The sequence below is a fragment of the Ipomoea triloba genome, chromosome 11 (assembly GCF_003576645.1).
Source record: "Ipomoea triloba cultivar NCNSP0323 chromosome 11, ASM357664v1".
NCBI classification, from domain to species: Eukaryota; Viridiplantae; Streptophyta; class Magnoliopsida; order Solanales; family Convolvulaceae; genus Ipomoea; species Ipomoea triloba.
Window position 1 is genome coordinate 20,308,577 of NC_044926.1, and position 20,041 is coordinate 20,328,617.

Below are 20,041 nucleotides of genomic sequence, written 5' to 3' on the forward strand. Positions count from 1 at the left end.
CCCTCTTGAAATCAACTTTAGGAAGGCCTAATGGTTACCTTTCTCTAGTTGATAGCAGAGCTATATATAACTAAAGTGAATTTACACAAATAAATCAACAAATAACTATGTACTTCCTCCCACCCGGGAGACATGACTATTCCAAAACATATTACATGGCCATCCAAACACAATCCAAAATAAACATCAACTGTCAAGTATCTAAACATATTACATGGCCATCAAAACACAATCCAAAATAAAATCAATTGTCAATGGTCATTCCAAAACAGCCTAATACTAAGATTATGACATTGTCATTCAATGTCTATTATGGGAGAGCTTACTACGAAATGCTGGAATCAAACCCTTCTGCTTGTCAGACACAAATGTGTACCTATGTTCTTCACTCTCAGAAATACGTAGATCATGTTTAAGCAGTGCTAAAAACCAGGACCATGACTCCTTACTCTCACCCTCAGCAAGTGCATAAGCTATAGGAAAAATTCCATCATTTGGGTCCATTGCTGTTGCTGTAAGCAAGTAACCCCCATATGTAGACCTCAAGTGGCAACCATCAACACCAATAATCTTCCTACAATGTGAAAATCCAATTTTGCAAGCCTCCCAACATATGTACCATCTTAAGAATCTTTTTGTCCTCCCTCTTCTATAAATTCACTCGTCTTTACAATAGAAGTAGTGTTAGGATTTGATCTTTGGATTTCAAGGTAGTAGCTCCAAAACTTTTTAAAGTAGTCCTCCATTTCTCCAGTTAGGTTAGCCCTAGCAAATTTCATAGCCTTATAAGCCACCTTTTGAGATATATGGAACCCTTGATCTGTTGCCACTCTGTTTCTAAACTCACTTACTTTCCATTCAGAATTGCTACCAATTTCTTTCTTCCACTTCTTTGCAAGTCTTCTTGAGCTAACCATTGTGTTCTCATACACCCAAGAACACTCATGCTTATCATTAAAAACAGAAATTCTCCAACAGTTATCATTCTCATTCTTCCTAAGGGTTATGTACCATGGCAGTCACTTTGTTTGCACTTGGCTACAAATCTGATTTTATCATTCCTTACAAATTTAAATCCTTACCATCTTTGAATGCATAATTTACAATGGCTTCTTTAAACTCAGCTTTAGTCCCAAATGTCATACCCACAGTAAATTGAGGACATTCCATATCACAAGCCCTAAACTGTGGCCAAATGTCATCTTCAACTTCCTCATCACTACCATGAGGAGTCCCTTCATTAGAAAAGTTCACTTCCTCATTTACTGCACACTGATTTTCCTTATCTTGCACATTAGCACTTGATCCAACCCCCTGAAACTCTACAGTAGGATCTACTGCCTTATCAAATGCAATATCATCAATCCTTGCCTCTTCTTCTAACTCATCCTCACAATCAAATTCTCCATCAGTTTCTTCCCACTAATTCCTCTCACTAACTTCCCCACCACTAACTTCCCTCCCATTTTCACCATTATCTATCCAAACTTCTATTTCCCTTGGCTTACCTTCAAAGTCAATTAAATCCCATGCTTCAAGATCAGATAGAATCTCAATCAACCCATTTCCCCTAAGCCATATAACTTGTTCTCATTTCTATTGTACCCTAATTCTTCAAGTTTTTCTTGCAAAATTATATAACCCCATTCATCAACATCAACATAATCAAAATATTCTATCTGCCCTCCAATATAGGTTACTGATTCAGGTTGTTGTACTTTACCACCATGTCTTATTTTAAGTGTAAATAGGTCACTTTCATCATGGTCATCTGATTTTTTTGACATGAAAAAAAGATTTAAAAAAATAAAAATAGATAAATGAATAAGGCAGTAAACTAGCCAGTATTTTAAACAAGAGAAAATGCCCAATATGTGTTAAGCAGTGCAGTAAAATGGGCATTTACTCTTTTTAAACAATATGTGTTAAACAAGACTAAAACTGACTAAAGCAATGCAATAAAATGGACTAAAACTTACTAAAGCAGTGCAGTAAAATGGGCTAAAATTGACATTGTGTAGTATTAAACAATATGTGTTAAACAAGACTAAAAATGGGCTAAAACTGACTAAAGCAGTGCAGTAAAATGGACTAAAACTGACTAAAGCAGTGCAGTAAACTGCAGTACTAAACAATATGTGTTAAACAAGACTAAAACTGACATTGTGTAATATTAAATAATATGTGTTAAGCAGTGCAGTAAAATGGGCAGTAATGCAGTCCAAAACCAACAACTTTAATAAAGATAGTGGGACCCTTTTGTATGTAATACACACCAACACAATGGTCCCCTTTTTTTTTTTTTTTTTTTTAAGTAAAACCAAAACTTCATTAAAGTTGTTGTCATTCTGTGGGAGAATAAAATATGGTTTCATGGGAAGGAGGAGGATACTTTTACAGTCAAAAATTAAATGCTACTCCGTATTAGAAACTGCCAGAATTTTCATTTACAATACATTCTTCAAAATGTGCAAACAATGGTGTCCATACACATACAGGGAACAAAAGCACATAAAACAAACAAACATAGTGGTCCCCAATCCATTTGGGAGCACACACTGCTCAACAAAAGCACCCACCAAAAACACATGGACATCCACTTATAAAGCAGCACAAAAGAACATATATAAAGCATGGAAGCTACAAATACACGAACATAGAAAGCATATCTAACCTATAAAGAAACTTATAAAGCAGCACAAAAGCACTAACCGTAATTTGGCAAATCAGAACCCAGACTTCTTCGTTGGCAAACCATACTGTCCTTGGTTGGGGAAACTTGTCAATGGCTGTGCATATTCGTGGTCGGCAATGGATAATCGTTGATGGCTTGAGAATTCCGTTGATGGCTATGGATACGGCGAACACATCGGAAATTAGGGCATAATTTGGGGAAGGAATCAATCGAATTGTGTTCGCTAATTTGGGATGAAATCGACTGGTCAACTGGTTTCAATGACAAAAGACTTGAATTGTCTATTATGCCCTTGTGTTTAACGCCTGGTTGACGCCAAATCAAACGGAGACCTGTTTGGCTTAAAATTTCATAGTCTGGGGACCACATTGGGTGCAATTAAAAGTCAATGCACTAAATTAAGAAAAGGCCATAGTCAAGGGACCATTTTGGGCATTTTCTCTATTATGTTACTAGTATTACTAATTGGTACAGGAATCAGGCTAAACGAAAAAGGAGATTAATAATAAAAATTCACTATAAATATAATATAGCTTTCCCTATGCAAAAATTAGTAACCACCAAATGAAATATTAAAAAATTATGAAGGAAAAAGAAATGGAAATGAATATTTATTCATTTTACAAAGGAAAAAGGAAATGAATATATTCATATTTCACTGGAAATATAATCGACAATTATATCATAATTATAATTATATTAATTATTTAGAAGGAAAAACAAAATGAATTTATTAATATTTCACTGAAAATATATTCAACAATTATATTTTTATAATTATATTACTTTTTAATCATATGAAATTAATATTAAATTTTATGAACGAAAAGGAAATAAATATTACACGGGAATCTGTTATTAATATTTTCTTACTAATTGGCAGGAAGCAGGCCAATTAATTGGCAATTAGCAGGAAAAAAAGAATGGAAAACAATATTAATTCTTTTGATGAAGAAAAAAGGAAATGAATATACTCAAAAGAAAATGGAATATTATGAAAAATGAAATGAATATATTAATATTTCACTGAAAATATAACACAACTTTTCCTTACGAAAAAAATTAGTAACCACCAAATGAATGATTAGGAAAAATTATAAAGGAAAAGGAATGTAAAATAATATTTCATTGCAAATATAATCGACAATTATATTATTTATAATTATATGAATTAAATATTAATTAATACATTATTAATTAATCTATACTATATATAAAAACAAAATCCTCACTTTAAGCTTCCGCCCAAAACAGTCCTACAATATTTAGGATGCATGATTTCCTATTTTCCTATTCGTTGTACAATTCTACATTACAATTCCTATTGTATCACCAATTCTACATTACAATTCCTAACATACAAATTCTATCGTAATAATATATACAACCTTATATAAATCCCTAATCCTATATTGTGAACTTTAAAAGAGAAACGCAGAACGCAGTAAATTATTCCAAACCTCTCCACTTTCAAATCTGCAAATTATGTGTTGCGGTCAAGATATTGTTTTATTTAATATTACTCAATTGTATGTTGTTTTCTTTAATAGGAATAATATCATGGTCATGTTTGGTTATATTGCTTTATTTTGTATTTATTGTTATGTATTTTTATGTTGTTAGTATGCTGCTTTTTTATCTTCTTTTTTGATTTTTTCAGCTTTTTGCTTGGTTTTTAAATTTTCATGATCTTCCTTAGGTAACTTGCATCCATTTACAAACCATGTTCAAATTCAAAGATTTTGGATCGTTAAAGGCTCCCGGAGGATTGGATAGCAATAAGTTAATTGGTAATTCTTCTAAAATTTTGTTCTATATTGGATGTGTTCTATACTGCACAAACTAATATTATTAATTAATTGGTAAAAAATTAATAAGTTTAATGGTAACAAAATTTTATTGATATTTTTTTGAAAGAAAATTTTATTGATTATTATTTACACCAATAATAATAATTCAATACTTATATTCTATATCTATATACTATTAATAAATATAAAATAATCCTTTGTGAAATTCCGCCCAAACAATAGTGAAGATAAAATAAAAAAAACTAATTTTACTAATTGATTGAAAATATAAAAAGATTCTACGAAAAAGAAATGAAAATTAGGCAAATTGGAAAAAAAGGACATTACTAATTGACTGAAAATTATTTTTAAAAAGTTAATTAATACTTTTCCTTTTGAAAATTTAAATTATTTAAATTTCAAAAAAATTAACTAAACATGGGTTGTTAGATTATTTATAATAATTACAATTAATTCATTCAAATATCGAGAAGGAAGAAAAAACTAAATGCGATACAGTGAACATGAATATACTTAAGTTATAAAAGTATAATTACACGTATATTAGTGTAATTGACTATTAATAATTGCCTAATAATTATTATAATAATTAAACTAAACATTGATCGTTGAATTTATTTTTATAATAATTATAATTAAATTATTTCTAATTTTTCCCATATTTATTTTAGTAATAATATAATTACATAAGTCATGTTACATATTGATCTTGTTAAGATCGATAATTGTAGACAAATAAGTCTATATTATTCAATTAAATGAGTAATACTTTTGCACTAATCTTATAATCAAATAAATGTACATGTTCAGTATTACAGTTTTTTATAATTTTATCTTTATTCTTATTATCTAAATATATAATAAAAAATTTATCTTTGCATTGCACGGGTAATTGGACAATTATTTGTTCTAATTCAAGTAAGGAAAACATTAGAAAACATAATCGGTCCAACAAATTTCAACAATTGCACTATATAATATTTGATGTTATAATTTATATAATTGTATATCGATCCAAATATTCTTAAAATATTTTAGCAAATTCATTCCGTGCAACGCACGGGCGAAAATACTAGTCACTATAAAAATCTTTGTCTCTCTTTTTACATTCTAGCACTTTATATTTATGATGGTTACTGAACTAAACCAGCTGATTGAATAGACACACACATATACACATTTTCAATTGGCGTTAGCTTACCAAAACACGCTACAAATCATTTTTAAGACTTTCGCTGCCTGTAAACTTGCAATCCACTAGCTAACAAGCTTTAATTTATAAAACGATATGTTTTGATTTATAAAACGGGCAACATGTTCTCCTTGTGTGTCTGGGGCGCCCACCTCGACATCAAAGTACTTCCAACTCCTTCCTCATCACCGAAGGTTTTATCGCTACTTTTGTTTCACCTAGATGTGCGCAATTGTGTCTTGGATCAAGCTAAGTGGTTTTGTTCTCCACTGAAAGAATATAATAATATTAATTATTAATTCATAGGTATGTGCACATTAATATTTAATCACAGTACCTCATCTTAAAATCACCAAATTTTGAAATAAAATAAAAATAAGAAATTAAATCAAATGTCATGAACATGCACACATTAACATTATATTGACGACTCAGTTTCGAATCTATTTTTACCCTTTAATTATGAGCAAAATGGGGCGTATAGTCCCCGACTTTAGGTTTCCATATCAACCTGACCGAAAACTCAAAAACCCTCTAATATTTGAATGATAAAATAAGAATTTAACATACTATTTTTTTTTATATTGAAACCACTTTTGCAGCATTATTTTCTACTTCCTAACTTTTTATTTCAACGTTTTTAAGCTCCAACAACATTTCAAATAACTCTTGTAAGATTTGTTAGGGAACGTGGGTCCTATGAAAATTGATTATAAAGAAACATCATCAGTCATCTCTTCCCCAGTCCTCTTAGGATCCACATACACACCAAGAGAAATTGAGCAAGCTAGGCTAGAAGTATATAACATTAATACTAGGCGGCGTTGTGAATCACTGATCATCTAACTTAATTGTTTAATTAGTCAAAAACAGTTAATGATGAAATCAATCCACTGATATTATACGTAACCATTTCAAACTCACAAAAAAAAGCTTAATTAATATCCATCCTCTGTAATAACTCTACCAATGTGCTCTCACTGCCTATAAATACCATATATGCCTCTTCCCTCACCTCACACCAATATATACCATACACATTATTTCCACAAATATAATATAATAATCAATCTTCACAATGAAGACACCATTCTGCTTATTACTTTCTCTCCTTCTCATGACCATCTTCCTTTCCCTTTCCGAAGCAAGAGTGCTACAACCAAATAACACACAAAGCTCACTCAACACAAAAACCTCACAAAACACACAAAGCCCCGTACTTGATATGTACGGAAAGATTGTTCGTGTTGGTGTCAAGTACTATGTTGTACCACTTCTCCAGGACCAGGGCGGTGGGTTAGACCTAGCTTCCACTGGTAGTCAGAGTTGCCCGGCTAGTGTGGTTCAAGATGATGCTTACTGGTGGGGAAACACAATGCAGTTCTACCCAGTTGATCCGAAAAAAGGTGTGGTTCGTGAATGGAGTGACCTCAACATTGAATTCCCAGACGCATACACAGGATGTCCAGAGAATAATGTTTGGACGATAGTTGGGGATCTGTCGGTGTATGATGATTCTCATTACATAACAGCAGGTGGAGAAAAAGGAAATCCTGGTTCACAAACTATAAACAACTGGTTCAAGATTGTAAAAACAACAAATGCATACAAGCTCATGTATTGTCCAGATGTGTGCTATTACTGCTCATACTACTGCCGTGATGTTGGCATTTCGGTGGAAGCTGGACAAAGGCGTTTGGTTCTTAGCGATACCCCTCTTGAAATCAACTTTAGGAAGGCCTAATGGTTACCTTTCTCTAGTTGATAGCAGAGCTATATATAACTAAAGTGAATTTACACAATAAATCAACAAATAACTATGTACTTCCTCCCACCCGGGAGTGGATCATGAAATCAAATAAAACTACTGCACTTAATGTCACTTTGTACTTTTAATTTTCATTTAATTATAATTAATCATCTGGAGGACTAAGTTGAGAAAAAATAAGCACATATATATTGTTCATTTGACACTTGTTGAAAATCATTTTTGATTAGTCCGTACCTTAGCTTCCTAGTATCATTTTGAGGATTACGAATGAAATGACGGGCTTCATGCTCGTATCATGACTCATGAGGAGCATTTTGAGGATTTAGAACATGATATTGAACTTCTGTTTTTTTTTTTTTTTCTAGTATCACAAGCAGTACCTTGGCTTATATTATGATCTATGATCTATGCATATATGGCTACCCTTTTTTTTTTGGTTGAAAAATGACACTATGCTCCATTCTCCTTTGGTTGACTCCTCAGCTTTCCAAGTCAAGTGATTGTAAGCATCCAACCCCCCCCCCCCCCCCCCATTGGACCTTGTGTGTATATAAGTTAAAGAATGTCCATTCAAGCAAATCAAATGAATGCACAACGAAGAAAAGGAAAATACAAATAAATAAAAGAAAATAAAAAAAAACGTTATATACTCTCTTATAATAATCATTCACCAATGTTAAGTACCACAAACCATTCAAAATCAAGCCTTGCCTGACAATATAGCTCCAAATTTGATTCGAAAGGGTGTGTTTGGTTCGCACATGATTGAGTTAAAGCACATGATTGCGTTAAACTAGACCCGTTTTAGAGCAGTAAGGGTGTGTTTGGTTCGCACATGGGAATCGTAATCGGTATGGTTATCAAATACTTGGTAAGGGTAATGGGTTTTGGTGAAAGTATTTTGTTTGGTAGTTGGGTGGAATGTGAATGATTATTAATAGTTGGGGAAGAAATGAGGAAGGGAAATGAAACCTTTATTTAATAAGGGTATGAGTTTTTCAATTAATGTGGTATTCTAAACCCATAGTAGTATTCTTAAAACCTGTCAACCAAACACACCCTAAATGTCGTATAGCAGCATATGCAATTTCTTTTTGCATATACAATAAAATGCACAGTACACTTAAAATTAAAGTACTTCAAATTTATTTCATAATCTCCCCTAGGAGGAAGTACAGTCATTTATTGATTTATAGCTGCATATGCAATTTTTTTTTTTTTTTTTTTGCTATTTGCTTTGCATGCTATAAAGTTGGAAAACCTTTAAGCCTTCTTAAAGTTGATTTCCAGAGGGGTATTGCTGAGAACCAAACGCCTTTGTCCTCCTTCAATCGAGATGCCAACATCTTGGCACACATATGAGCAGTAATTACACACACTTGGACAAAACATAAACTTATAGGCATTTGCTGTTTTGACAATCTGGAACCAGTTGCTTAGAGTTTGTTGACCAGGATTGCCTTTACTGCCACCATCTGTAATGTAATGAGTAATGTCATATGATGAAGGATCTCCCGTAATTGTCCACACCTTAGACTCAGGGCATCCTGTGTATACATCTGGAAATTCGATGTTGAGATCAGTCCACTCACGAATCACGCCTTTCTGTGAATTAACAGGGTAGAATTGTATAGTATTGCCCCACCAGTAAACATCATCTTGGACCACACTTTGCGGGCAACTCTGGCTTCCGGTTGAAGCTAGGTCAAGCCCACCACCCTGATCCTGGAAAAGAGGTACAACATAGTACTTGACACCAGCTCGGACAATCTTGCCGCGGGTATCAAGCACTTGTGCTTCTATAACTTGAAAAAGCAAGATGGAGAAGAGGAAGAGAGAAAGGAGGAAGAATGGTGTCTTCATTGTGGAGATTGGTTTATGGAAACGTGTATTGTATTTGTGTGACGATGCGAGGAAGAGGCATATATGCATGATATTTATAGGTAAGTGAGGGCACATTGGTAGGATGTGTTACAGAGAGAAAAATTTGTTGCCACGTGAAAGATCAGTTGGTGTTTGATGCCAACTGATTGATTTCATCAACGGGTTTTGACATTCAATTATATTGGATTTAATAATCCAATTATTGAAGCTAAAAATTAAATAATACATTTTTGGGAATGTATGTGTACAAACTGTGCTTGGTTAATATTGATAGTGTGAGAACATTTAATAATATAGACTGGGGGTTGGGGGTGAGGGAGGAAAGTTCAAATAAGAACATAGTTCTTTAAAAGTGAGAAATGGTTAGAGACTTAAAAGTTAACTATCAGTTTATCAATTATTGAGAATTTTACTAATAAAGGAAAAACATTGTCAATTTTATAATTGTTGCAAAATTTAAATTTGTAATATTTATTAAACTAATCCTATTCATTTTCACCTTATATTTTAGTGTTTTACCAACTCTCAACCATTGATCTACTCAAATGAATGAATTAGATCAGTCATGACTTTTTACCTAGGAGCAAGTAACTGAATATTGTTAGAGCATCTTATCAATGTATGTTTAATGGATATTGGAATAGTAATAAAATCCCATGTGGAGGGGAGAGAAAGGTGGAGAGAGAAGAAATTCGATTCATCTGCAAATCATGGGATATTGAAACAGTTATTTTGCAGAGGAAAAGAAGGCCTTGTTGCGCCTGACAAAAGCCTTTAATCAATTTTGATTTAAATTTTTTTCTCCCCTCTCATTTTCTCTTTCCTAATCACAGTTACAAAAATTCCTCAAAAATCGCAAAATATATCCACTACTAAAGATGCTCTTATATATATATATATATATATATATATATATATAGATAGTAGAGCTTAGGTGTTGCGGCATCTACCCGTGCGGTTTACACCACTCATATTAACAAAATACACTACTCAATGTTAGAAAATGCACAACACAATTTTGCACAATTAGGTATGCATCAACAAAAATCAAATATGAGAGTTTGAAATGGTTACGTACGTGAATGAATATAATATTAGGAGTTTGGCACTAACGGATTCATTTCATTAATTGTTTTTGACTAAACAGAAAACAGTTATTAGATTATCATCAGTTGATTTTGGACTTAATTTAATCTAATGTAATAATATATTACATATGCCCTCGTAATTTTGGATTTAATTAAACTAAATTATATATATATAATTCATTTTTAATTTATACCTTTTTGAAAAAAAAAAATCGTTGATTAGTGATTTTACAGACATTTTAATTTATTTTTAATCAAATAAAGTAGCACCCATTTAGTTTCAGCAAACTTTTCTTCATCTTTGTTGATCATCTCTAATCAATTACTATAAAATTAAGAATCTAGAAAAACCAAAAGATGGATGTGTATTATATTAAAATACCAACTGGCTTTGTGTGAGATTCTGTAAGTTTGATCTTAAAAATGAGTTTGACGATTTCTTTTAGCTAATTAAAAGATGAATTTAAAAGTATTTATTTTTTTAATTTTACAAGTCATTTTCGATTACAATTTCTTTAACATGTTAATTTCTTGCAAAACCTATTATTATTTAGCTAAAAGATAACACTTTTGAGGCCATAATTATTTTTTGAATAGAAGACTAAATACTTGTTAAGAAGCAATATAATCCACAGATACTTGTAGTTTGCTTGACCTTTGAGTTGGTTCTGTCATTCTGACATACTTCCAAGCAGCCGTACGTTTTGACAAAATTGGGGCTACTCCAAGAGTTGTGGTTTTGAAAAAATTGGGGCATTCTTGGTTAAGGGCTATTTTGTGGTATGGCTTAGAGAAGGTCCTTTTCTTGTTTAGACTAGGTTTAGTTTTCTTTAAGCCTAGTTTGTCTAAATGCAGTTAAAATTGTGCCTTTATTACTTAGACATTTGTTAATTTTGGTGGGTTTCTCTTGAACTTGTGGCCTACTCTTCCTGACTTGTACATATTGATTTTGCTTTAATAAATTGAAGGTTTAAAAAAATAAAATCATTCCACAACCCAAGACCTATGAGACCATCTTACACAGAATTTTGTAATTAAAAATCATTAAAAATGTATAACTAAGTGCAACAATAATTTTGTTCTCAAAAAAAAAAGTGCGACAATAATTTCATATAGGTGGGGGAGAGCGGCAAGAAAACCGAGAGAGGGACAACCAAAAGAGGAGACCAACCAAGAGTAGGCAAATGAGCACCGCACGAAGGGAATATGAGGAAAGAAGAATGCCTTCGATCAATTTGTGTCAAAGTTTGCATGCTACGTATGCAAGGGGCTGCATCGAATGACGGATTGTCCAAAGCTTTAGTTCACTCTCGGTAATAGTTTAACAACATGAGGCTAAGTCTCACAAGAAAGAGGAGATAAGCAAGATGGGGTTGCCCCAATTCCTCACTACCCTTAATGCCAAAACAACATTGACGACATCGAGTAAGGGTCTGATATACGCCAAAGCATGGTAAATGGTAAGCTGACACAAGGATTGGTAGATACTAGCGCTACCCACAATTTTGTGACCGATGATAAGGCGAAAAGACTCAGTCTACAATTGGCCAAAGGAGAGGGTTGGCTCAAAATAGTGAATGCCAAGGCCCAACCACTTAATGGTGTAACCCGAGGCGTGGAGCTACACCTAGGGACTTGAAAGGGCCATGTGAACTTTTTGATAGTGTCCATAGATGATTAAAGAAGAGACTCATGGATTGCGATACGTAATAATCGAAGAAGAGAGTCATCAATTGGTTGGTGTGTTGTGATCGAATCGTTAAACTGAAGATACTATTAAAGATCCTTCTGGTGTCTGACCTTTTCTTTATATTTAGCTATTGTATAGACTATTTCTATTCTTGTTGTAACTGTAGTCTATTTCCTTTCCTTGGGTTTTTGTACTATATATTGTAATTCCCTTGAGCAGTGAATACATGTGTTTTCATCCCAATTTCATGGTATCACAGACTTGAATACTCTTACGAGTTTTTTTTTTCATCCTTTTTTTTCCCCACCTCTTTTTCCATATCATCAATGGCAACAACCACCATCACTCAACTCACCGCCCCTTCTCACTTTCCCATCAAACTCACATCTTTCAACTATCCGGTGTGGAAAACGCAGGTGGAATCTGTTCTAATCGGACTAGACTTATTCTGCTATGTTAACGGCACGAATCGCGCTCCGGCAAAATTTTCCGATGAGGCGCATACAACTGTCAATCCAGCTTACACCTTGTGGTATCGTCAAGACCGTATTATCCTCAGCGCATTGCTCGGAAGTTGTTCCGACACTCTTCAACCGGTTATTGCTTCAGCCTTGTCTGGTGAAGATGCATGGACCTGCCTGGCCACCAACTGTGCCGCTTCATCTCGTGGCTGGGTCGTCTCGCTGAAAGCTAAGCTTGTAAAGAATCCAAAAAGGAGTCGCTCAATTATTGATTTCATGCATGACATGAGGTCCATTGCCAATGATTTGGCTCTTGCCCAAAACCCAATGACAGAGGACGATCTTGTCATTAATGTTATCACTCAGCTTGGAGATGAATTTAACCCCATTGTTGCTGCTCTTCGGTGCAGAGACTCTCCCATCTCTTATGGAGAATTATCTGATGTGTTACAAGACTATGAGAGGTTGTTGCGTGATAATTAGCAACAATCTATCATTGCTACTGCCAATGCCACTCAACGAAGAACTGGGCCACCCCAACATCCCTCTACCAGTGTTGTTGATCAACAAAATAACACTCCCAATTTTCGCCGCAACAGGAATAATTTTTCTAGACAGAATGGTCGCCCGAACCAAGGGCATTTTGGTGCTAATCGTAACTCTCGTTTTTGCAGATTCTGTGACGCTCAGGGACATGATGCCAAATTCTGTCGAAAGTTAGCAAAATTCATTAAGGAGAATAATATTACTCTTGAGTCTCACCATGCAGTTACAATGCAGTCACCAACGATACACACTACTACAGCCTCAGCTGTGCTGCAACAACCATGGCTAATGGACACTGGGGCGTCACATCATACTATGAGCAATCCGGGAACTATGCAATCCTTTGTGGACTACTCAGGTCCTTACGAGATTGTGCTTGGTGACGGTAACTCTCTACCCATAACCCATACTGGTTCACTTTCATTACCCTCTGTTAATGGTTCTTTTCAGTTGTCTGATGTTCTCTGCGTCCCAAAGCTCTAGAAAAATCTTGTGTCTGTCTCTAAGTTTTGTCAGTCTAATTCTGTTTCGGTTGAGTTTTTGACTCATTTTTTATTGTTAAGGATCCGCTAACGGGGGCACAACTGGCGCGAGGTGAAACTGAACATGGCGTCTACAAGTTCCCATTATCAGTGTGTCCACAAGTCAATGCCGCCTCTCGTGTTTCAGTTTCAAATTGGCATCATAGGTTTGGCCATCCATCTACTAAAACTCTTGCCTATATGTTGCGGTGTAATAACATTAATGTTGATAAGAAATTATTAGATTCCTTCCATTGTACGGCCTGTGGAATTCATAAAAGCCAAAAACTTCCATTTTCCTTTAATTCTATGACAAGTTCAAAACCACTTCAATTAATTTATTCAAATGTCTGGAGCACTTCTGAAACTTCTATAGATGGTTTCAAGTATTATATTTTATTCGTTGATAATTATACCAAGTACATTTGGTTGTATCCACTGCGTAACAAGTAAGATGTTTCCCAAATATTTCTTCAATTTAAACCGCTAGTGGAAAATTTTTTTGGTTTTAGTATTGTATCTATCTTTTCAGATAATGGCGGCGAGTACAAAAAATTAATTACGGTGTTTAATTCAATGGGAATTTCCCACTACACATCCCCTCCACATACACCCGAACACAATGGGTCTGTTGAACGACGCCATATGCATATCGTTCAGACAAGCCTAGCATTGCTCCATTTTTCTTCTATGCCTATTAAGTATTGGTCATATGCTTTCCAAGCTGCTGTTTATTTAATAAATCGCATGCCAACACCCGTTATAAATAATCTTAGTCCTTACCAAATGTTGTTTGCAAAAACACCAAATTACAATAAACTTCAACCGTTTGGTTGCCTTTGCTTTCCGTGGTTAAAACCATACACGTCAACCAAGCTACAACCAAAATCTACCTCATGTGTCTTCTTAGGCTACTCACAACAGCAGTCTGCGTTCAAGTGCCTTGATCCGACAACAGGCCGAGTTTACCTGTCTAGGGATGTCCGGTTTGTTCCTACAGATTTTCCGTTTGCATCATTTTCTGACAGAACTTGTGTTGAATGAACTGAGTCATGCTCGTCTCAACATACTGGTTCTGGGCTATTACAATATCTTTCTGTACCCGTGCCAACACCTGTGCCTCATAGTCCTGCTCAATCGCTACCTCCGTCACCTCAGAATAACCCGGGTACATATGCCCAACCAACCTCACCAGTTGCGCCACTCCCTCTAGGTAGTTCTTCTTCCTTAGGTCAGTCTCTTCATGTTTCTCAAACCTCTGAGCCTCAGTCACAGTCCCACAATTCCGAGTCTGAGTCCTCATCTCTTGCACAGTCTGTTCAGGTGCCTGAGGAACGTCCACGTCGTGTTAGACGCCCCAATAAGAAATATTTTAATGATAAGTTTGTAAACATTTCTACTGTTGCTCCTATTTCTCCTGCATTGGAGCCGAGTAGTGTGCGTCAAGCTTTGCAGGATACTCGATGGAAAAAAGCCATGGAAGAAGAATTTGAGGCACTTATGCGCAATGGTACTTGGGAATTAGTGCCACGTGGGAATCATACTCCGGTTGGGTGTAAATGGGTTTACCATGTGAAGCGGAAGATTGATGGTACGGTAGATCGGTTTAAAGCTAGACTAGTTGCAAAGGGATTCTTGCAGGAACCGAGAAGGGACTATTTTGAGACCTTCAGTCCGGTGATTAAACCTGTCACGGTTCGTATAATTTTGTCTATTGCCTTGTCCCGTCGTTGGCCGGTACGACAGTTGGACATTAATAATGCCTTTTTAAATGGGGTGTTGTCTGAGGATGTTTATATGGAACAACCGGCTGGTTTTATTGACGATTGCTTCCTGGGTCATATTTGTCGTTTGAAGAAAGCGATATACGGTATGAAGCAAGCCCAAAGGGCGTGGTACCTTGGGTTGTCAACCTTTTTACTCTTTTGTGGTTTTCATAAGTCACTTACTGATAGTTCTCTCTTTATATACCAGGTTGACAGTGTGATTGTTTACTTTCTTATTTATGTGGACGATATTGTTCTCACTAGTAATAATGCTGGTTTCTTGGATAAATTTATTGGTCGTCTTGCAGCTCGGTTCTCTCTGAAGGACTTTGGCTTGTTACATCATTTTCTTGGAGTGGAGGTCATTCCCACATATGATGGTTTGTTTCTTTCACAAAGCCGCTACATTCTAGATATCCTAGAACAATTCTCCATGACGGGGGCGAAAGAGGTAGCTACTCCTATGTGTTCTACGTCTGTTCTAGTTTCGGGAGGTGCCCAATCTGTGGATGCCAAGTTATACCAACAAGCCATTGGACGTCTCCAATATCTTGGTTTCACTCGTCCGGATATCGCCTTTGCGGTGAACAAATTAGCTCAACACATGCAATCCCCGACTGTTGTTCATTGGCAAGCAGTGAAACGTATTTTACGATATTTAAAGGGTACATTGTACTATGGTTTGTTTCTACGTTCTGGTGTCCCTTTTTTCATTTCCGCTTTCTCTGATTCTGACTGGGGTGGTGTGAATGATAATGGACGGTCTACAACAGCATATGTCATATATATATATGTTTTTTATGGATCTTATATAAATTTATGTGTTGTAATTGATAAAATAAATCAAATTTGATTGTTACTAATGTATTATAAATTTAAAAACTAACCAATATATTATTATAAGTAAAATGGTATTACATAACACAATAAAAAAGAAAAATGAAAAAAGAAAAAAGAAAAAAAAAAAGAAAAGACATTTTTGAATTTTGTAGCTAATTAATTCAAACGAAGGTCATTTCCTATTAATGTCCTTTGCTTAGAAGATTTAAATGTTATTGAAGAAAAAAATAATTTGTAGAATTTAGGAGTAGAACAAGTTTAGAGAATTTAGGTATAATAATGAAAATGTATGATAATAAAGAAAAATAATTGGTACAATATTTGGCAAGATTGTATTTTCTTGTATTAGCATTGTATTTTTGGTGGGATTGTGTATTTCGAATTCCATATATGTGCACTTCATATTTCATTAGTGTGCACTTTAGTATAGATTTGTGTGCATCTGTAAATGTGTGCGTTTAGAGGCTAAGATATGTGGTGTGTATGTACTGCATTGTAGTGTTATGTGCATTCTAATGTTGTGTGCGAGGTTATATTTTAGTGATCACATTTTATCCAATTATGTTGGTTGTAGTGTGCATTAAATCGGGCATCTTATGCACTGTTCATTTGTTAGTGTGTATTTAATCATTTATGTCAAGTCTTTGTCTATTGTATTTGTCTTTGGGCTGCTCCTTAGGTGTGACCGTGCAGCTTTTTTTCAGCCATTAGATTACATCAAGTTATCAAATCAACGCGCAATATATATATGTTACAAAATACACCATTCTATATACTAAAATGCACCAGAGGACTGATAAAACACACCATTCCACACTATAACCAAATGCACATATTCACTTAAAATTCATCAATATACGAAATGAAACTCATCATTCTATCGTTTCTACGTATTAAAATGCACCACAACGTGCCTCATGTCAGATTATAACTATGCACTATTTACACATATTAGAAAATATATGCTAAAATATGCAACATTCTACGTATTAAAATACACCACAACGTGTGTTAAAATGCACAATTCCACTTATTGAAAATCTCCATCCCAGATTATAAACATGCACTATTAAACTTATTAGAAAACATGTGTTAAAATACACACCATTCTACGTATTAAAATGCACCAGAGAACGGATTAAAACACACCATTCCACAACATAGTTACACACCATTCTACGTATGAAAATGCACCAGCGGATGGATTAAAACACACTATTCCACAACATAGTTAATATACCAACATACGTAATAAAACGCACCATAGCATGTATTAAAACACACCACACCATGTAATAAAATGCACCATTAGAATTCATGTAATATAGATACAAAAATTAACATAATACCCCACTTAAACATGCGTGATCTGCAGTTAGATTAATGAAATCGGACGACACAGTGCAGCCGCATGACCACATGGGAGCTCACTGGCGCATTTGAGCTACTTTATATATATATATATAGAGAGAGAGAGACACGCAGACATACTTTTTCTTTGTATCTACTCTTTATTAGAACCTTGTTAACTTATCTATATTGACGGATGTTTAGAATTTTGCTAGGAAAAATTTGACTTTAATTGATATTATGAGAGATTTGGATTGCTGATTAGCTTAGGGGCATGAATTTTTAGGGTATTGACTTATAATAATAGCCATTGATCTTTTGATTTATACAACTTTTATATATGTGTGTGTGTTCTGGGGAAGGGTTCTCATAGGAGCATCACCATATATATATAAAAGTATGCTCAAATGCGATCGCGCCTTCTCGTGCGGTCGTGTGCAATTTACACCACTAGTGATAGGAAAATGCATAACAATGAAAATGCACAAAATCACACCATAACTCCCTTGCCCTAATTGTGCATTTCAGAACACTGTGTGGTGTATATTTACATACCTAGTAGTTTGATTTTCGGTGATGCATACCTAATGGTGCATATTTGTTTTGTACATTTTCTAACATTGAGTGGTGTATTTTGTCAATACTAGTGGTGTAAACCGCACTGGTAGACGCCGCAACACCTAAGCTCTACTATATATATATATAAGAGCATCTTTAGTAGTGGAGATATTTTACGGTTTTTGAAGAGTTTTTGTAACTGTGATTAGGAAAGAGAAAATGAGAAGGGAGGAAAAAAAATTTAAACAAAATTGATTAAAAAAATTAAGAAAAAGGCTTTTGTCTTTTCCTCTGCAAAATTACTGTTTCAATATCCCATGATTTGCAGATGAATCTCATTTCTTCTCTCTCCACCTTGTCTTCCCTCCACATGGGATGTTACTGTTCCAGTATCCCTTAAATATACATTGATAGGATGCTCTAACAAGATTCAGTTACTTGCTCCTAGGTAAAAAGTCATGATTGATCTAATTCATCCATTTGAGTAGATCAATGGTTGAGGGTTGATAAAACACTAAAACATAAGCTGAAAATGAGTTGGGTTAGTTTAATAAATATTACTATGTACAAATTTAAGATTTTACAATAATTATAAAATTGACAATGTTTTTTCTTTATTAGTAAAATTCTCAATCATTAATAAACTGATAGTTATCATTTAAATCTGTGATCAATTATCACTTTTAAAGAACTATGTTCTTATTTGAACTTTCCTCCCTCACCCCACCCCCCAGTCTATAGATCATTTATGCATAGATCATAGATCATAATATAAGCAAAGGTACTACTCGTGATACTCAAAAAAAAAAAAAAAAAAAAAAACAGAAGTTCAATATCATGTTCTAAATCCTCAAAATGCTCGTCATGAGTCATGATACGAGCATGAAGCCCGGCATTTCATTCGTAATCCTCAAAATGATACTAGGAAGGTACGGACTAATCAAAAATGATTTTCAACAAGTGTCAAATGAAGAATATATGTGCTTATTTTTTCTGAACTTAGTCGTCCATATCATTAATTATAATTAAAATGAAAATTAAAGGCACACAGTGACATTAAGTACAGTAGTTTTATTTGATTTCATGATCCACTCCTGGGTGGGAGGAAGTACATAGTTATTTATTGATTTATTTGTGTAAATTCACTTTAGTTATATATAGCTCTGCTATCAACTAGAGAAAGGTAACCATTAGGCCTTCCTAAAGTTGATTTCAAGAGGGGTATCGCTAAGAACCAAACGCCTCTGTCCAGCTTCCACCGAAATGCCAACATCACGGCAGTAGTATGAGCAGTAATAGCACACATCTGGACAAGACATGAGCTTGTATGCATTTGTTGTTTTTACTATCTTGAACCAATTGTTTAGAGTCTGTGAACCAGGATTTCCTTTTTCTCCACCTGCTATTATGTAATGAGAATCATCATACACCGAGAGATCGCCAACTATCGTCCAAACATTATTCTCTGGACATCCCGTGTATGCGTCCGGGAATTCAATGTTGAGGTCACTCCATTCACGAACCACACCTTTCTTCGGATCAACTGGGTAGAACTGCATTGTGTTTCCCCACCAGTAAGCATCATCTTGAACCACACTAGCCGGGCAACTCTGACTACCAGTGGAAGCTAGGTCCAACCCACCGCCCTGGTCCTGGAGAAGTGGTACAACGTAGTATTTGACACCAACACGAACAATCTTTCCGTACATATCAAGTACGGGGCTTTGTGTGTTTTGTGAGCTTTTTGTGTTGAGTGAGCTTTGTGTGTTATTTGGTTGTAGCACTCTTGCTTGGGAAAGGGAAAGGAAGGTGGTCATGAGAAGGAGAGAAAGTAATAAGCAGAATGGTGTCTTCATTGTGAAGATTGA

General features: G+C 34.8%; 3 protein-coding genes across 3 annotated transcripts; 1 reads left to right on the top strand and 2 right to left on the bottom strand.

Moving 5' to 3' along the window:
• Window positions 1-6,923: 6,923 nt before the first annotated feature.
• Window positions 6,924-7,442, top strand: LOC115996062 (kunitz trypsin inhibitor 5-like). Its single transcript, XM_031235208.1, has one exon. It carries the CDS (start codon window positions 6,924-6,926, stop codon window positions 7,440-7,442), a length of 519 nt encoding a protein of 172 aa, XP_031091068.1.
• A 1,290-nt stretch (window positions 7,443-8,732) lies between these two features.
• On the bottom strand, window positions 8,733-9,332 carry LOC115996063 (kunitz trypsin inhibitor 5-like). The gene has a single exon (XM_031235210.1). It carries the CDS (start codon window positions 9,330-9,332, stop codon window positions 8,733-8,735), a length of 600 nt encoding a protein of 199 aa, XP_031091070.1.
• Window positions 9,333-19,363: 10,031 nt separating this feature from the next.
• On the bottom strand, window positions 19,364-19,882 carry LOC115996064 (kunitz trypsin inhibitor 5-like). The gene has a single exon (XM_031235211.1). The coding sequence runs from the start codon at window positions 19,880-19,882 to the stop codon at window positions 19,364-19,366; it is 519 nt and encodes a 172-aa protein (XP_031091071.1).
• Window positions 19,883-20,041: the final 159 nt, after the last annotated feature.